The 20,403-nt window shown below is 39.7% G+C and overlaps 1 protein-coding gene across 1 annotated transcript in view; it reads right to left on the bottom strand.

Moving 5' to 3' along the window:
* Positions 1-19,271: 19,271 nt before the first annotated feature.
* The window catches only part of LOC111237372 (fibrinogen C domain-containing protein 1-like), a 97,946-nt gene continuing 96,814 nt past the window's right edge, over positions 19,272-20,403 (bottom strand). Inside the window, exon 8 of the mRNA XM_022766448.1 lies at positions 19,272-19,537. Coding sequence (XP_022622169.1) covers positions 19,272-19,537 — 266 coding nt within the window. The remainder of the gene's footprint in view (positions 19,538-20,403) is intronic.

Below are 20,403 nucleotides of genomic sequence, written 5' to 3'. Positions count from 1 at the left end.
AAAATCAGGAATAGCAAATACTCTATAGACACCACTTTGATGTTGACAATTTCAGAAAAATATACAATGAGGAGTCTTGCAGATGATGCAAATGTTGCCACCATGTCTGTGAGGACTTTGACCGAAGAGTTGACTACCAAGAGGTTTCCTGTCACCAAAAAGAGCCAGTATCGCATACAGTATATAGACGGACTTACAAATGCAGAATGTGCAGTTATTTGTCCTTAAACAGAAAAATCCATGTCTCACTTTACAGATTTGAATGTTTATGTTCTGTTAGCAGCTCATCAGCTGTGGTGTGTTTTTATTCATCTGAATGGGATTAAAACAAAAATATGACAAGGTCACAGAGCATTTTGCTGCATATCTTTTCAAAAAGGCAATGGCAGATCTCTTTGTCTACACATACTGTACATGCACACAGACATAAACACACAGCACTGACAGTACAAAGAGCAGCCATGGCTCTGACTGCAGTAAATGCTGTACAATTACCTAGGGCAGGGAGGTTGTTTTTGGTCCCATTTCTCTTTTTGTCTGTTCAAAAACTACTTAACAGATGTAAATGGAGTTTTGTTAAAAACTTTAAAAAAAAAAAAGAGTTGCATAATTTAGAAAAAAGACTGCTGCAGAATCACTCAGTTGACAGTTGTGCCACAACAAAAGAAAAGAAACAACAAGAATGCCACAGCCACAGCACAAATGCAAAAGCAACAACACAAATTCAAAAGCCGGACAGTATTCGTGTTGCGGCTTTTATATTTGTGTTGTGGCTTTTGCATTGTGTTGACCTGTCACAACATAAATTCAGAAGGAACAACATAAATGCAAATGCCACAATATGAAAACAAAAGCCACAACTCAAATACAAAAACAACAACACAAATCCAAAACCAACAACACAAATGCAAAAGCCAGACCATTAGTACAGACACACCACTGCTCACTTCCGTTGTGGCTTAATTTGCATTTGTGTTGTGACTTTTGTATTCGTGTTGTGGCTTTTGCATTTGTTTTGTGGCTTTTATGTTCGTGTTGTGGCTTTTGCATTTTGTTGCAGTCAGGTTGGTCTTTATTAAGTCTCGTATACAGTATAACAAGCAGCCCTGCAGATTTTAAAGGAATTTCAAATGTAAATGCCAGCAGCCACTCACTTGTCCTTGGGCAGAGTTAATTTTTCCTGGATTCAGTTATTCTCTAAAAATTAGCATGATTATATATCATCCTAGCTATTTTGATGCCGGTCCAGATGTAAATAAGATCTTCTAAATATTTGATATCATTAATAAGAAATTTCAAGGAATTTACAGCCTCAGCAGAGCTACAGTATGTGCTCTCTTTTGTTGGTTGATGAATTAAATAAATGTTCTACTTTATGCCATTGTGATGGAATTTGCATCAATACTAATTTTTAACATATAAGGCATTAAAAAAAATCCATGTCTCCACCTCTCCATCCCCTTCTCAGACTCCAGTGGTAGCAAAGTAATAAAAGCAGCTCAGCCATCCTCTTCCCAAGCCATGTGCTCCAAGCTTCTTCTAGGGGATCCCGAGGCATTCCCAGACCAGTTGGAATACATAATCCCTCTCGAGTCTTCTGGGCTTCCTCCCAGTCAGACGTGCCCAGAATACCCCTACAGGGAGGCTTCCGGGAGACATCTTAATCAGATGCCCCTACCACCCCAGCAGGCTCCATTCAACATAAAGGAGCAACTGTTGCAATAACAGGTTAGGAGCTTAGATAGGGTATCACAGAATCTGGGCTCCACAGCCTATCCCTGCAAAGAAAACTAATTTCAACTGCTTGTATCTGCAGTTTCATCCTTTTGGTCACAACTCAAAGCTTGTGACTAGAGGTGAGAGTTGGAGCGTAGATCAGCTGGTAAATCCTAAGCTTCACCTTCAGGCTCCAAGCAAGGCCTGAAGGTGCAGCCATAGCACAGCAAAGTGAATTGAACACAGAGAGAGAAAAAGACAGAGCTACTGAGGCAGATAAATGCATTCTGTGCAAACAGAAAAACAGAGGAAGAGTAAACATTTGCATCTGCACAAAGGAGATGGCATTAATGTCCAATTTGCTCCGAGCCGTAAGACAGTTAAATGTTCCTCATAATCAATTAGGCATGAGGCCAGTCCGCAGTGCTAAATCTCAAATTCATTGCTTTATAAAAGACTGAACTGACTACGCTATGAGAATAAATGTGAGCAGCCATGCTGAGAGGAGACATTTTACTTACCAAGCCATGAATTAAGTGAAGTTTTCAGATTTTCAGATCACATTTGAAAAACTTGAAGTCATACTCGCAACAAGAGCCTCAAGAAGTAATCAACTTCTACATCTATCATGTGCTGTGCTGACAGCAAGACTTTTTTTTTAATTTAGTAGAGAGACGTATTGTTGAGTGCATTATTGAGTCAAGTATAATCAGATGGTTTACACAGTCTTAACATCTGTTAGATGAGTGTTTTAGTAAAGTAATAACAAATAGCAATCAGGAGCTGTGTAAATAAACAAAGGGAAATCATTTTCACATCTTCGAGGTATAGCTTAGATTTTATCTGCAAAAATAGTTGAAAAGCTCACATTCTGCTGTCGTAATTCTGCAAGGAAGCAGCAGTGTGAAACACATGGAAATAGCACCTCAAAATAAAAACTTTGTTACAGCAGTGTGACATTTTTTGGCTGCATGGAAAATGCCAGGTTCACAGCCGTTGTGTTAAGTGTTGCTTTATTTGTTGGTGGTAGAGTGTGTTTATGAATGTGTGAAAGGGAAAGAGGCTGTGAATAAGAGACACAAAGTGAAGGCAAAGTAGGCAAAGGGGCATTGTATACAGGATATTACAAGCTTGGTGTGCACAGAAGGAAAACATCTGTATTCCAAAAAAATGTATGCACATATCATATATCAAACATATTTCATATATGTGAAAGTAGTGAGGATATAATGTTACTTGATAGCAAACTACTTGAGAGCACCATAAGTGTGTGTGAGGCTTGTAAAGCCTCCCAGAGTAACACTATACTGTATGTCTGTGGTTAAAGGTCCCATATTTTATACTTTTCCTGTGGTTTATTTGAAGTGTTGAGCCTTAAGATATTATTGTAGTTTTAAGAAACAAAAACCATCTCAATGTTGTTTAGCACTTCCTCTCTCAGGCAGATGGCAGATTCATGAAAATATGGCAGATTTCGGGTAAACACCCAGAGACACCAAATACTCCAAGGCTGGATGGTGGATCAGGTGGGCGGGGCTTGGGGCATGCTTTGTTGTGACATCACAAAGTTACAGAAGTCCTGATGGTTTGTTTTATGGCACAGTATCTGAACATGAGCTGTGCACATTTCTCCATGGACTGAGCACTCCGATACTTTCAAGGAATTATTATAGAACCTAGACCTGCTTTATAACAAAAAAAGACTTGAAAATCTCAGTTAATACAATAAGGGACCTTTAATTCTGTGTCAGTTATAGAGTCAAGCTGTATAACATGCTTCCACAGCTCTGAATGTGAATTTATCCATATTCTTTATGACTGTATGGAAAAATACAGATGGAAGGCAGAGACGTGGATTATGCTCCATGATATTTTCTGGTTATGATACTTTTTGTCACTGTAAAAATGGTCACTATTGGAATCTATGATAATCTACATGACTTCTAGTTGACAATACCTGCTGCTTTGCTCCATTAAAAAGGAAACTTGCAGATACAGTATGCTTTCTGATATGCCCCCGGTGGACTGCATAATATCAGTGAGTCAACTGGGTCAACAGTGCTGCAGAGCTCTGTCCCCTAGCAGCACAGAGACTTCAGTATTTCTTGCCCATAAGCTTGTACTGCATATACAGCTGTGAGCAAAGAGGACATTGAGACTACAAATGTGTGCATTAGCTTCCCACTTTTGCACTGTAATGACTGTAATGATTGTCCACAGTAAAACACTGGATCTCGATCACGCTCATAAAAACCTCTGCTTCAGAGCCATAGTTGTGTTTCTTAAATAAGACTATTAGCTCATCAAACCTACAGGGCTTGTTACATTTAATGATTTCTGGAGTTTTGTGGCTTTTCATTCTTTGCTCTAACAACATGACAAGTCTCACAACATCACAAATTCAGTCAATACCCTTGAGAATATATGAGTATGAGGATTATGAATTTAATTTGTTCTTCAAGAAAACCTGTTTTCCACACAAGACCTATCCTAACTTATTTCAAGTGTAATCTACAGATACTGGAGGGTCTCGTACTGTATGAAAGAGAAAAAGAAAAAAAGCACTTTTCATCTTATTTTGTCTGTGAGAAAACACTATATGTCTTATGTTTTCAACTCCACAGACATTTTCTGTTATTTTAGAGTTGCTTGAACACACTTGAATGTTAATTACTTTTTTATTGTGATCTAATGGTGAAATGATCTGTATGTCGGATATATAATTAAGTGTTGTTTTATATTTTGGCTCATGTTTGTACCTGTGTCTTTTCCTTTCTGTCAGGGTTTGAGGGGTAAGGCTGGACCCAAATGCAGCCAACACATGGGAGACGGTGCAGACAGGTTTATTTAACAAAAGAACTTATATCACAAGCACAGGGAGCCACAGGGGATGACAACAGGAGAACATGAACAGGTAACATGAACAGGCTAAGGACAAAACAGACATGAACAGGCCTCGTGGACAGATTGAGGATTAAACAGACATGAACAGATCGAGGACATACCCAGAGAACAACAGACGATCCGACAAAGGGGAGCACAAAGACTATATAGACACAAGGGAGGCAAGGGTGATTGAGCACAGGTGAAACACATTAGGGCGGGGCAGACAATCACCACGGAAACAGGACCAAGACAGGAAGCAAAAACACAGAGACACACAAGGAAACCAATTACAAAATATAACAGGAAGTGAGAAAAAGTCCAAACAAAACTAACAAAAAGTGTCTGCCATGGCAAACCATGACACTTTCTCTCTGCTATTATTAAATTTACTGTTTTTATGTTTGTTATGTATGTGCTTTTTTTAGTTTGTAATTTTCTTTTATGTTTATATGTCTATCTTATTTTATGCATGATTAACTTTCATTATATTTAATCACAGCTTCACAATCACAACAAAAAAAGAAAAAAGAATTAGCACCCCCTCTATTTCCTTAATAAATCAGTATTCTATTCTGTTTTAAGTCAGTTTTGTTATGATATGTTTTTTTGTGTGTTCGTCAGTTTTTGGCTATCTCCTAATCTGAGACACTAACCAGCTCCAAGATACTAACTAATACTAACAGTGTCCTGATATAAATACCCTATCAGAGTCCTGTGGGTGTGGTTGCAAAGAACTCTATGTATTATTCATCAGCCCATGCTCTTACTGTGTTTGTGGTCCTTTATCCTCCTGTCAGCTGTTAATAGTTTCTAATTTCCAGTCAGGTGAAGGCTGTAAACAGACCTCAGACTGTCATCTTTGACCAGCTTCTATTTATTACTCCTTCAAACCCAGCTTCTCTTGATAGATCTGATCCTATCTTCTTCATGATTGTCAAGAAGAGTATCATACACTGCCTGACACCCACAACCTGTCCACTTGATGTGCTGTCTCCCCACCTCATGCCTCAGGTTGCTGGCTCCAGAGCTCCTTCTATCATGTCCATCATTAATTGCTCATTAACCACAGTGACTGCCACCTCTTGTCTCAAATTAAAATCAGGATATTAAAATCAAGATGTACTGGAACTATAATTTATTCTGATTCTAATGAACTTCTGGCACCCAATCATAATGTCAAGACAGTCGTGATATCTTATACTGTGTGTGCTCACACACCAAATTGCAAACTATTTATTGGCATAGATGTGGTTTCTTGTGCCAAACAATCAAGCAAATTACAAAAGCAATTCACTAGTGATACATATCTGAATGATCAATGAAGGCACAGAATATCAGCAACAGAAATGTTGCTTGTTAGTAAATAAATAACGACCCACAGTCATGCTAGCAGCTCTGTGGGGCTGCAGTTAGCCGGTGTAGGCTAATTGATATAAATGCTAATGTTAGTATGCTAACATGTTTTAAATAACAATCCTAACATGCTGATATGGCAGGTAATGGTTACCATGTTCACCATCTTAGTTTAGCATGTTAGCATGCTAAGATTTGCTAATTGGCGCTGAACACAAAGTACAACTGAGGCTGATGGGGATAACAGTTAGTTTTGCAGGTGTTTGGTAAATCATAAACCAAAATTATTGCGCCAAATAAAATACGGACTTCGTGGTGATGCTAGAGGGAAAGTCAATAGGATACACTGTCTGGGAAACATGAATCCATCTAGCCTAATTGAGATATTTCACTAGATAACTGAAAACATTGAGTCATTGGAGTCACAAGACGAAAAGTCAGAGTATCACCAAAGTCCTTAAACTTAATCCTCAGGACATCATGGGGGATTGTTCCAAATTTCATGGCAATTTTATCCAAGGTGGTGGATGACTGCCTGACCAACATTGTTGTTGTAGTGTCACACTGCTAGCATGGCTAAAAACACATTTATAAAAATAAAGAATAGAATTTGACTTATGCTCTCTGTGTCACACTTCTTTAATGAACCAGTCTGTATTTTTGACCATATAAAATCTGGGTTACAATTGGAAAACTAACCATATGTAAATGACATATATTAGCATCAGGATAGATGCACAAATAAGGCCACTCCACACTGACACTACCTCATAAAGCCTTTGTGTGTGTGTTTTAGTTATTTGCATCATGAAAAAATTATTTCCAGTGTGTCAATCCCCACAGATACCCACTCTTATGATGCTCATATCACTCATGTCAATATGTGCATTCTGTCCTCTGCACACTGCAAACAGGCAATATAGGACTTGTTCATCCCTTGTATCCCAAAGCGTGAGAACCTTTTGTGTAATTTCAATAAAAGCCTGTTAGCTGAAAGCTCACTTTCCCCCCAGCCAGCATCCTTCCATCAAAGGCTCTCATGGGGTCTGCTTAGTTATTAGCCGCTGCTCCATATTTGTGAGGTGTCACTAGTAATAAGCAGGTTCCAGGTTACCGCTGCCTTTGTCTGTCAGGCAGAATATTAGATCCACTGCTCCCACAAGGCCCCTCTGGGACCTTCTACCTGCCAGCACCATCAATTAGCCTGAAGCACAATAACGTCACAGCCATAGGAACATGGGGACTCCTGGGTAGGAGTTTGGAGACACAGTTATCTGGCCTATGATATTTTCACATATACTGTAGCCTATCTCCTTAGCGGAGGAAGGGGAACTGCATAATTTCAGTCTTCCACAGAGGGGCACAAACACTGGAGCATAGATGGATGGATTCATGCATATAGGGACAATTATTTCACATAGAATATAATGAAATATTGTGATACTCTGGTTTAAAAAACTGGGTAAGCTGCAAAGATGAAATGATGAAAATGATGTTGCACTTTTATGCATTCAATTTCAAAAGTCTTTATTTCAACACCAACTTCTCCCTGATTGAATTTATACCATGATAAGTGTAAAAGCTTTGGTAATTTCACAAGAGATTTCTGAACACAGTTGGTGGGCTGTTTGTTTACAATCCCTCAAATGTAATCTAAATCTAATCTAACTGCATCCACAAAGTCCTGCTTAAGTTGATTTTGAGAGTGAAACTCTTAATAAATTATACCTTATGATGTGTTTGATTTTTGCTTAGTCATGGGTATTTAATGTTATGACAAAAAAAAAACAACAGTTTTTGACCAAGTTTTCAGGGGCTTTAACATCAGGTAGAAATTTAGATAAGATTTAAGGTTGCATTAACCACCACAAATGTCTTTAATTAATGACAGGACAACACTATTAAAAATGCATTTTGCCACATAGTTGCTAATATATTCAAATCCATGTTTTTAATCTTTATTCTTTTCACTAATATGCCTGTACATCAGCAGCAACAGGTGATGGTACGGAAGTCAGAGAAGTTTTGCAGCACTCACTTCTGCTCTTGTCTTGGCTGTCACCTTGGCTGACTCCACTCACCTGTATCCAACTGAACCCTGCTCAACTTGCTGCTGTTTCCAAGAAATGCTGAGATCTCTCCTCGAGCATCGCTCTGCTTCTCTCTGTCGCTCTTCGCGTCTGAGCGCTCATTTGAAATGAATGACTGCTGCTCAGTTTGTCTCTTGCTGGGGTTGAGTGTTTTGGTTATAGGGGTTGTCACTGCTGCTGCCAGGGCCGGAGCCTCGAAAGGGTTTCCCGGTTGTGGTTAGTATGTCTGATGTCTGCTGGAAGCGGCAAGTGTCAGAGAGAGGCTGTCTCAGACTCTGGACACAGATAAAATGTATTGTATTCAGTACAACAAATTTATGTTGTGGCCCAGCGACCTGGTTTCATATCCCGCCTGGGCCCTGTGCTGCGTGACATCCCCTCTCTCTCCCCTGCATTTCCTGTCATACTTTACTGTCTCTGTCTAACTTGAAACAAATATAAAGCTGTATAGACTTGACCAGTTTTACCAGTTTCCAGGGTGAAAGAACAAAAATAATATCTAAAAGTTGAAAATGGACACACACTTAACTGCTGTTAACTGTTAACTGCAGTCTGACAATCAGCTGATGCTAATAAAGGTAATGCATTCCTGAGATCAATATCCACCTTTTTCTAGTATAATATGTACCTTAATTTATTCAATACTAAATCACAAAGATGTTTTGAAATTTTTTTGAAGCTCCAAATTCCTCACAAAAAATTGTGAGTGTTGCTTTAACACTGTCAAGCAATTCAATCTATCCAGTTTGAAGAAAAAATTCAGGGGTCAAGCTTTTCATGAATCTGATTTATAAAGAAAGATGTCTGTCAGTATGAGGCAGAATAAAACAGCCAGACTTGCTGTTGCCTCAGTATTTCCTCACCTGTTCTTTTCTTGGATTATTACACTAATCAAGGTGTTGACATGTCAAGAGCTGGCACCCTTCACAGTGCTTTACAATACGAATTGTAATAAAATGTGTGTGGTTTCTCCCTGACATTCTCGGTTTGATATGACACCCCTGCAGAGCACGAGAAGAAAAGAACCATTCTCTGTTTTCTAAAAACCAAATTCATGAAAATCCAGTGTTCAAACTCTTAGTGAGATAATAAGCTCAAAGGCACCAACTGTGGCATGATTAAACATTCTGCTGCAGCTCTCACCAGGAAAATTTATTTATTGCTTGTTTATGCTATTGTGAGAATTTCAGAAAATAGTTTAATAACTAGTTTGACAGCTACTTTTATTTTTTTCTTAAGATTCATGAATATAAGTGACTGACATCACGACAGACTTAAACTGTTGTTAAAAGAAGAAACGTACAAGGTCTAGTCTAAAAAAGTCTAATGGACACTGATATGTGTAAATTAATGTTTTACCTGTGAGATGTGAGTGTAATATGTTTGTTGTCATTTAACAAGGAGACACCTGTTTTAAATTAGTGATTAAAAGCATAAGGAATTAAAGGTCCTATTTACACTTTTCTGTTGTTTTTTTTGTTGTTGTGATATCACAAAGGTACGGAAGTCCTGACGGCTTGTTTAAGACAAAGTTTTTGAATATTGGTCCTGGGTGCATTTTGTTTGGGGATTGTGCACTTTGATACCATTACAGTATTAATATAGCACCAAGACCTGCTTTATGATAAAAAAAGATATGGAAATCTCACTTTCTACAATATGGGACCTTTAATGTGGTCGATGAAATAACCCGAACTTGGAAACAACTTCTGGGGTCTGTGGAAACGATGTAAAAACTTTAGATGGAAGATAAAATGTAAAAACTTGAGCTTGTGTTGTGTGTTTGGGTTGTTCTTGGAGGAATTGAGCAAACCTATCCTCATGCATTCAGAATGGTGTATAGAAGGACAAGAAATGTACAAAAGGTGTTGTGTATGGATCGATGCACCAAGGAGATAGAAATAGAGGATTAGAAATCAATACATTTGCAGTACTTACAGTATGTTTTTACAGATAAAGTTGCAGGGAAAACTGGCAAATTAATTGCATTTTTGCTTGAAAATTTTTGCAGATTCTGGTTGCAGGTAGCTCAAGTTTGTGGTGGTTAAAATGAATTCTAATGGTGACAAGGTTTCACAGCAGGTAAGTACAAATTTGTCCAAAAAAACAACAAAGTTTTTCCCCAGCATAATCTACTTTTCTGTCTATACTCAGAATGTCCTAGTTTCACCAAAATAAGGCTAAACGCATTTTTTCCATTTGTAGCTGGCTTGTCAGGCTGACTATAGTGATGGTCTCTTGCAACTATGTTTGCTTGCATGTGTTGACAGCAGAGACGAGAAATGGGAGGCCTGGGCAGTTGCATTTGAGAAAAAAAATAGGAAGAGTGGCAAAGGGTCCCTAATGCAGTTAGTAATGTAAGATATGAGCACTACACAAATAATAAAAAATAAAACTTTGACTTTATAGCAAAAGGAAGAACAGGCACTATCTCCCCTGGAATACAGCTGTAGCACTGCCGGCAGAGCCGCCACTGTCATGACGGAGACACTGATGCAGGTTGAAAATGGTTATTTCATGCACAGAGGACAGCATGATTAAATCAACTAATTAAATTAAAGTCACCTCAAAGTTACATTAAGGAACAAAAAAAAAAACTTTAATTGAAATCTCCATACAAACTTACTTACTGCATGGAGACTGCAGGAAAAGCAGAAAGCTTTCAGGTCAACACAAAATACACACACACACACACACACACACACACACACACACACACACACACACACACACACACACACACACACACACACACACAGCTCTCCCAGGGCACCATGAGCTATTAATTGTCATTTGTCAAAAAAGAAAAAAAAAATCAGCATGGTCCCTTTGCTAGGTCTCTTAAAAGTGCTAAGACAGCCCCTGAGTGGTCATTACTCATAGTGTTAGCAATTCACTTACTTAACTGATCACACATGAAGAAAATAAGCAGAGCTGGTATAATTATCTGTCTGTGTTGACTGTGTTCTGCTGTAACTGTGCCACACTATGAGGAAAATAAAAGCACATTCGTTCACTTGACAGCACAACAGTGATCACATTTTTAATTCTAAAACCTAAAATAATCTTACTTTGTATACAAAATAACCTCTCCACTCTGCCTGATAATCTGCACAGACCTACTGCAGAGCACGAGGACAAGTACACAGGTATCATGTCAAGTCTATTGTTCATAAATAACAGTGTGTGCGTGTGTGTGTGTACATCCAGTATCCTTGTCATGCGATTGGCCTTCCATATGGACCCAGGTCAGGTACATGAAGAGAATCTGAGAATGGTGTGAAGAAAAAACATACTACAACTAGTATAACAATTCTGTGCAAGTAAACTGAAAACATGCAAGCTGCAGCCAGGCACACAGCGATTATTGGTCAGTTGCAGGCATAGTTTGGGAACAATGAACACGGCTGTGCAAAAATGATGACAAGCGTGGCAGAGCAGTCTGCACACACTGCGGCAGTCAAAACTAAAGCCTGTGATTTGTTTGGTCCTCACTATTTTTCCTGTGTGACCATGGTAAATTTGATTTAGCTCAAAGGAAACTGCCAGCGTCACTATGTGAGTTTTTTTATTTTGGTCTGTGTAAGACATGACCATAGACTCAGACTCTGCCGTCCCACCACCTTATTATTAATTTCTGATGACAGTGAAACATATTTTTCATATAATTGTAAATGTTTACTTCTCCTGTATGGATTGTAAAGCCACCTACAAATCACAAATACAAAGGACCTTATGTGTTGTTTTTTTTTCATACTTCTTTAGTTTTTAACATGCTTGACAATCGCTGTGCCGTTTCCACACTGCAGGATCATCCGTTTCGGTGGTGAATAAATCGAAGTGTATTTACTTTATTATACACTGACTGTGACTAAAGACAACACAAAGCACCATGTATTTAACTCAGTCAGAAACACACCAGTTAAAAGATAAAAACGTTTTACTGCAACAAATAGCAACACGGCTCCATTTGACATTCATGTCTCTGCAGTAAGCTGCCCCCTGCCTTCCCAGCAAGCATGCTGAAGATATAGCCCCGCTGTAATGCAAATCCCCCCATGGGTGTTCACAGAGTGAAGCAAGGGCAACAACAGTGCTGTGTTATCAGTGTCAGAGCTACTGGATAGACTATATCAGATAAAGGGCTGGGGAGGTGGAAGCTAAGCTTTAACATGCAGCAAAAAAAATGTGTGCAGCAGTTTATATAGCAACAATCAGTTGCAGTTACAGCAAGTCATTCAACTAGGCTGCTTTGTTATGACAATGGGAGGAGATCGGTGTGTGTGGCAATTAGCTGACAGATTAGCAAAGCATGGCATTCGTGCTCTGTCTGAACTAATACAATGCTCCCTTTCAGTCAGGTGTTCATGTGTTTAGTTGGTTTTCATGGCTCTGCAGTAATCTGTATGCTCACCCTGCTGGCATGCTGAAGAGGGATACAGGGAAGGAATGCTAATAGCCCCCAGAACCAGAACTATGTGGTAAAGGTGAAGCAGATGTTTCTTAGGTAAGTGGAGTTGTTGCTAGCTTCCTAACAACAAAATACCCCACGAGGAGGCAGGTGTGACCTATTTTTACCTACCACCTCTTTAGGATTTCATGTTGGGCTGCATGCCTTTTTTTAATTTGTGCCCTAACACGTTGCCACTCAGTGTACAATGCTCAGTGGTGTTTCTGTTAGATATTTCCTTTTCCTCCCATGCGATTCTTTGCAGATGTGATACAAAATTAAAGCTGATAGGGAGTACAATGGCGCAGTCAACCCTGTTCAGATTAATCCTTTCAGTGGGACAGGAAGCAGATGCAAACCTGAACTGGACAGAAAGCAGTTACCTCCTGCTGGAAGAAGAAACGACACAAGATAAGAAATTGGACAAAATAGTGCCCTGATGCTGTATCATCCTTCCTTTGTGAATCTCTGTATTAGCTGTTGGAATGGTATTTAAAACAACTTGACACTGTTCCACAAATAAGCAAATAACATTTTTTTGCTGCCAATTCTGCTCTTTGAAGGGACTGGTGGCACAGCCAGCAGCACACACAGTGTCAAGACCACACTTGAATGACTTGTGGCTCTACAGAGATAGGAGCTCAGTCGCTGACATCATTTGCTGCAGTTTGAACTGAAATGAATTGAAGAGCTAGATCACACGACTTCAATCCCTCTTTGACGTTACTCCATCAACACTTCCTATCATGACTCACACTCCTTCAAGGCAATTAGCTGATGCACCGTGTTGGTCTGGCTCTCGATCGCGCAGACATGTAAAATTTTATCAGTGACAGGTAGCATTGTGTTGCAGGATTTCAAAACATGAAGGGAATGTAGGAATGGATGTTCAACATTAGGAATGACTTGAGGTACCCTGTTGCGCTATATGGTGCTGTCATATTATCAACCTGCTCCGAGAATTCACCTCATAGCTGGATTTTCCAGCAGGCAGACAGACAGAACTGTATTTCATATGAAATGAGATGAAACTGTTGATCCGTGTGGGTTGGTGGAGTTGCAACAAGTAATATGTTTCAAGACAGTAGGCTAAAGAATACTGAATCCAACACCACACCCCAATATAAAAAGAAATAGAAATAGTAAACAGAAAGCAACAAGGCAATAGAATCAGTCAAGTAAGACTTGACGACTAAAAAGCTGAATCATAGAAGACATATCATACATACCAGCACATAGCCAATATTTTCTGTGCTCTAGATGTGAGTGAGGGAGAGGAATGTATCCACACTGCAGGACAAACTTGTGCGCCCACATTATAACAGTGAGAAGTAATGCTGTTTATGCTGCTGAGGCTTTGGAGAATTATGGTGGGGAAGCTGATTTCATCTCTGTGACAAAAATGTGAATAAATTACTGGGAACTGATTATGAACATGTGAATATTTGTTTCTGTCACCATTTCTGTGGCATCACAGGTACAGAATTTATTTATACAACAATGTGACATCTCATTTATGTTCTTTTTAAAGGTCTACAGTAAACCGTAATGACTGCAATGACAGGGTATGAATTCATTTGGCTTCACTGAACCAACCATTGCTGTAATTGATATCCAACAGTTTATTTGATTTAACATTTTACCCATCATAGATATGTTCAACTGGCAGCCTGCTGTCTGTTATAAGCCAGAATGATTCAAATGTTTATCACATCTCAGATATGTTATTGAAAGTATGGAACAAAAAGAGAACTAAGATCACCAAAGATCATTGCTTCTGATTGACTGGTGTCTTCTTGTAATAGATAGTGTAGGCAGACACCCCTGACACAGGTTTATTGGCCATTATAAACAAATAGACTGTTAAAGCTGCACTAATCCTATTTACACATAGTCATTCAATTCAAAATGAAAATTGTTTATTAGCCACACAACCAAAGCCGGTGGAATTTTTGTTCAGTACAGTGTGTTATACTCTGCAGCACAGTAACAGACAAGTGCATACATGATCAGACTGACAACAGACAATCAGGATCAATCATGTCATAACGTCATAAACGTCATATTATAGGAAGGCATAAATAAGTCATTGTATAGTACGGCATAAAAAGTCTTAGTATAGTAGGGTATAGAAAAATCCTAGTATATTAAGGCAGACAACGTCAGAATATAATAAGTCACAAAAAAGTCATATTAGCCTATTAGTGGGCACTTTGGAATTACCTAATATGACTTCACTCCAAACATAGTACAAACGAGTTCACGCACATATTCTCTGGGACAATTCTGCCCTCTGAAAATATTGGTTGGGTCCTGTCCCTACCATCCATTTGCAAACCTACGCTCTTGTTATATCCCTTGTATCACCTGCTGCTAATAAATGATCCAACGTTCCTCCCTCCATTGATCATATTTTTAAACATAGCCTCGTAACTTTGCTCTCACGCACACTTTAAATATCTATGGGCCACTTTGAAAGCACAAATATCACTTGATACTTGAACTTAATAGACTTTCTAGTGGTACCTTGGATCGTCCTGAAAAATTCCACCCATGTTGCTACTTATCAGCGGGGCCACGGCCACTTAGCTGTGAAAATTAAGATAGTGCATGATTTTAGGAGAAGCTAATTAAAAGCTCTTTAATTACCTCTGATATCTCATCTTGCCTTATTGTTATTATCTTTATTCAAATATTTTGAATAAATTTCTATGCAGGCAGTGATGCTGCATAATCTTGTTCTTGGTGATGACAGCTCCACGCAGGTAGATAATGCAAAATGAGCTGTCATTTAGTTTTCATTGGGATTCTGTGGGATATCAATAGTGACTGGGACATTGAAAGTCATGCAATGGTTTTAAATCTTTGAGCTCCATAAATAGAATTCAGTTTACAGTAGATGGTATCTGAAAATGTCTGCAAATGAAGTATCAGCACGGCCCCTAAAGACCTAAAGCATTTATACATTCCTGGCGTGCTTATGCTACTTTTCACACCAAACTGCATGTTCTGTTGTTACTCTATTGTGCTTGATGTTCCAAAACATTAACATGGTTGTCTTTTGTCGGGTAAAAGACTAAACTACATGTTCATTGTTTGTTAGGCTTGATCAAATCAGCATTTTCTGATTAAAAACAAACTCACACTTGCATTGCCATAAGAATGCATGGATGCACAGGGGGAGGCAGAAACACACACACACACACACTTCAGGGTATTCCCCATTTATAAAATGTGAATGTTTATTAAATGTTGACAAGAACATTAAAACACATTATCAAGATTCAGCGAAAACAATCTATAGTACTTCACCAAAAAAGAAAAGAAAAGAAAGAAAACAGAGTTAGTTCTGCGCTGGGACTGAAGGAATGGGGGGGGGGGGGCAAAAAAGCAGAGCAATAAAGAGGCTGGGAGTGTGGAGCTGTGTGGGGAGGAGAGAGGAGAATTTAGGAGGTGTGGAGTGAGGGGGAATTGGCAGCAGAGGCTAAGGCAATTAAGGAGGTACACAGTAAGAAAGATAGAAGGTTTGGGGACCGGGGGGATCGATCAGGAGGGTGCTGATGCACTGTAATGAGCGAATGATTAGAGCCTCTGATTTCACTCTTTTATCATCTCTTCCGTTGGAGACTTAGCAAAGCTGCAGCAGAGAGCGTGACTATAAAGGCATTCACTCAACAAACACACACAAAGGGTATGGCAAATAATACTTCTCTCTACATTTAAATAACAAAGGGCAACATAGCATTAACATATACAATGAGCACAATGTTGTGTTGAGGTGAATAAAGATTTTGGGAGTGGGTTCTTCGAGGGGGGGGGGGGGGGGGGATTTAGAGTACGAGCGCAGTTCAACACAGTACCAGAAGTTGGTGTCCACTCTAATGGGGTTCACAATCACAATAAGTAATAGTTCATTATAATTATGTAAATCTCTCTGTTATCAACACAAATAGCAGGGGAGGCAAGTTGTACATAAGCATCACATGACTTTAAAATTCCACAGAGAGACACACTCAGCCTCCCACTCTCATCTGGCTCATGCACATCGGCATGTACAAACCAAAGCATGTGCATATATGTATACACACAGAGACACTGTAGACGCACACATGTGCACACTCACTCACTCACACACAAACACACACACACACACACACTTGCATACGTTCTCACACAGTCCAGTTCCTTCTCCTTAAGTGGCTTCATACATATCCAACTTAAAATTTTCCATATTTTCTGACATTATCATACCTCATACTCTGTGCCATAATAACATCAGCAAGTATTTGTAACATGTGTCTGTGCTTTCATGTTGAACAGGGGTAGCACTATAGTCCACTTGGACATGGTGTACAGCTGAACGTCCACAGCCGAGGTTCTGCGGAAAACACGCAGCAGTGGGAGATCCCTCCATCCAAGCGTCGGTGATGACAGAAAAACCTCACAGCTGTTCTAGTGTCCGAGGTATTGAGTGCAACATTGCTGGGCTACACGTTAACTCAGGGTCAGCTGGGGCGCCGCCCTTCAGCACACATTCAAAACCTTCTCCCAGTGCCACTCAGGGACTTTGAGAAGATCGCATTATGTCCAGCAAATGTGCCAAGAGAATCCAGATCTCTCTCATATTGTGCCCTTGTATATTTGTGCTGCAGGTTTGAACGGGCGTGTGCTCCAGGGATAATCGACATTCCTCCTTTTCATTCACATTCGACTTTCAGAGCAGCGCGGGCCGCTCCCACCTGTCGCTCAGGTAGAGGAAGGGGATAAAAGTTCTGTAAATACATCTCATTTCACTTGTTTTTTTGTTTTTTTTTTCACCAGTGGATTTAGTCAAGTCCATGTGCTTCAGTTCTCTTTGTGTTTTAGCATAGTAAGAAAACAGATTCACATGCTCTAAAAGTCATACACACTGTACAATAAAATCTACAGATATTTTTAAAGCTTTTAGTACATCCAAAGAAACTCGGTGAAACTGCAAAAAAGTTGATTCACCGATTTAAAAAAAAAAAAAAAGAGAGAGAAAGAGACAGAAAAATCGGAATTGCACTATTTTCCGCCCACGGTTTTTTTTATTCATAATATTTTTTCTTTTTCTTTCAATCTTTTTTTGTTTGCTTTAGGCAATTTTGTTTCTGCCATAACACATTGTAGAATTCCTACTGAAAAGAAAAACGACAGTGTTTGAGCGCGTCAAATCTTATTTTACAGCAACTTACTCTCTGTTTGCATGACAAGTGAAACTGTGTCACACAAACACATCCCACAACAATCAGCTGGAAAGGAAAAAAAATAAAATTCACAAAACAGAGCACAAACCATACAGGTGGGAATGGGGGGAGGGGTGTTGTTGGCAAAAAAAAAAAATGCATCATTTTCTCAACAGGTCCAAGAAAATAAGAACATGAGACAGTCTTGATTTGCCACTCATTCTGTGGTCCCCCCTCAGATTGTTATCAGTTTTCCTTCTTATGACATGTACATACATTAGAGGCTTTGTTATTTCGTGTTAATTACTTCAATGGAGAGAGTGAAGGTATGCCAGCCATGCATCACCTCTAGTCAGTCTGTGCTAAACACTGTAGTCAATCGAGATGCTCTGCTGAACTCATGACAGGAAATTGATCGTATTAGAGAGCTGTGTCTGTCTGTCTTTCTCTGTCGTAAACTCTCTCACTCACACACACACACACGTGCACGCACACACACACACACACACACACACACACACACACACACACACGCACGCGCTCACTCACACACATACAAAAAAAAGTGCTGGGTTACCATCTGTGAGTGCTGCATCAGTTGGCCAGTAGTCAGCTGGCAGGCAGATCAGACAAAGTGCCCAATATGCTCCCTAATGGCCCAAGTCAGATGAATGAGATCCTCCGTTGTTGCATTCTTTTTCCTCATTTCTCTTTCTCATCTGCACCTCCTCTTCTTCTTCCACTTCTACTTCTCCTCTTTGATTCACTCTTTCCAACCCCTTTTCCTTTCGACTAATTTAACCCTTGTCAAATTGTTACCTCGTTCTCTCTCTCTCTCTCTCTCTCTCAGTCTCCCCCTCTCATTATCTGAGACCCTGCACTTCTTGACACTATCCTGCTGGTTCTTACTCACAAGGATGTAAATGTGACATACAGCAGTGCACCACCCCACTTTCCCATCTCACTGGTGAAACGCTAGACTTCCCTTGCAGGGGGGTGGGGGTGGGTGGGTGGGTGGGGGTATCTCCTGTTCATATTTTGTGAAGGGGTTTGTCATTTTTTGGAGCAATCCTCTCCATTCACAGATAACATAGCGACGGGCAGTGAAACTGAACTCCGGTCTAAGTGCCATGTCAGCACAGATGGGAGGTCAGAGTTACATGACAGGAGGAAATCACTGATGTGTGATTCTGCAGGGGATGCTTGGACCACCATGTCAGACTGAGTAAAGCTAGCGCAGTGGACTGTGGGCTCAGGGCGCTGGTGTGCTGTTTTGTGTGAACTGAGTGATCAAAAATAAGGGCATCACGAATACATTATTGTTTAAAGAAAGGAACCAGGGGAAGGATTAGAGCAGCCAGCATGACTAGTAGCTGAGTGATGAGAGGAAGAGGAGCAAGAAGGAAGAGAGACATCAGGAGGCAAACAGCAGAGTCAACTAAACTCAAAGAGGTATGTTTTAGTGAATAAACAATATCAAGACAAGTAATTCTGCCTAGCTGTCTGGTTTGTAATGTTTCAAAAATTTCTTCTTTTTGTTTTTTTTTCTTTCTTTCTCTTTTGTCAGTTTCATTTATTCTCAGGATCACGGGTTGGCCGTATCTTCATCTCAGAGAACTTGAGTGAGTATTGCCAGCCAGTCCAGGAGGACCACTCGATGCCGTCGGCATAGGAGGTGTGCTGACCACGCAGGTATTGGCCGTTAAGGTTAGAGGTGTGGCAGTTGCGGTACCACCAGGCACCGTGGTAGAAGGAGGCGCAGTTATTCTCCGAGTGGTCGTTATCCCGGTCTTTGGTGGTGAATTTCATCCCGTTGTGCTTCAGTAGAGAGTCACCTATGGTGGGAAAAGGTGTGCAACAAAATTTGAATGTGTCAGTACATATATATATAGATACAGGTTCATTTAGATGTATGAAACAACCTCAGCTGGGAGATGAAAGAAAAAAATGAACTTTTTAAACGGCTATTGTATCTTCTCCAACATGCTCTTGGATCTGATACTGGAAACCAGTAATTACACATATCCACAAGTGATTAACTTCAAAATGGCATAAGACTTTTTAATTAATCATTTCTCTAAACAGAGGGAGATAATAGAATAAAAAAAATAAAGCTCCACAGTTCTCCAGAGTGCTGTGTCTCATTATCTAAAGCAGGAGGTCAGATGGATTTGTAGCCAATTTATCAAAAGGTTCTGTGGTGACCTTTTTATCTCCCTCTTTTTAATAACACCCACCCCGATGATTTCATCAGGATGTCTGTCAGTGAACAGACAGAAATGTTTTAAGAGGAGAGAAAAGACATATTTAAAGGACTTCCTCACATATGTTGATTTGAGTTTTGCATCTTTTAGGTATTTTTGTAAGTGGCAGTGATATAAAGTACACATAATAGTCAATGAGGGGGGGATTCTTTCCTGCATCCTGGATATGACAGTGATGTAAGACCACTGCAGGAATGCGGCACAGGCAAGTTGCATCACCTAAGTGCCCTTAATCACGGTCTGCATTGGTGAGGCTGATCTCCACAATCAAATAGCAGAGCTGAAAAGATCTACTCACTATATAAAGATTTCTCACTGCCAAATTCTCCGCATCGATAAATGCTTTGCAAGCTACTACTCTTAGAGGCTTACAAATAAAATGAAAGCAGCATCCTTCAGACACTGCGGTAGACTCAAAGTTTTCAGCAAATGGATGT

The sequence above is a fragment of the Seriola dumerili genome, unplaced genomic scaffold, assembly GCF_002260705.1.
Source record: "Seriola dumerili isolate Sdu_G_001 unplaced genomic scaffold, Sdu_1.0 BDQW01000853.1, whole genome shotgun sequence".
NCBI lineage: Eukaryota > Metazoa > Chordata > Actinopteri > Carangiformes > Carangidae > Seriola > Seriola dumerili.
This window is presented reverse-complemented; position numbering and strand designations above follow the sequence as displayed.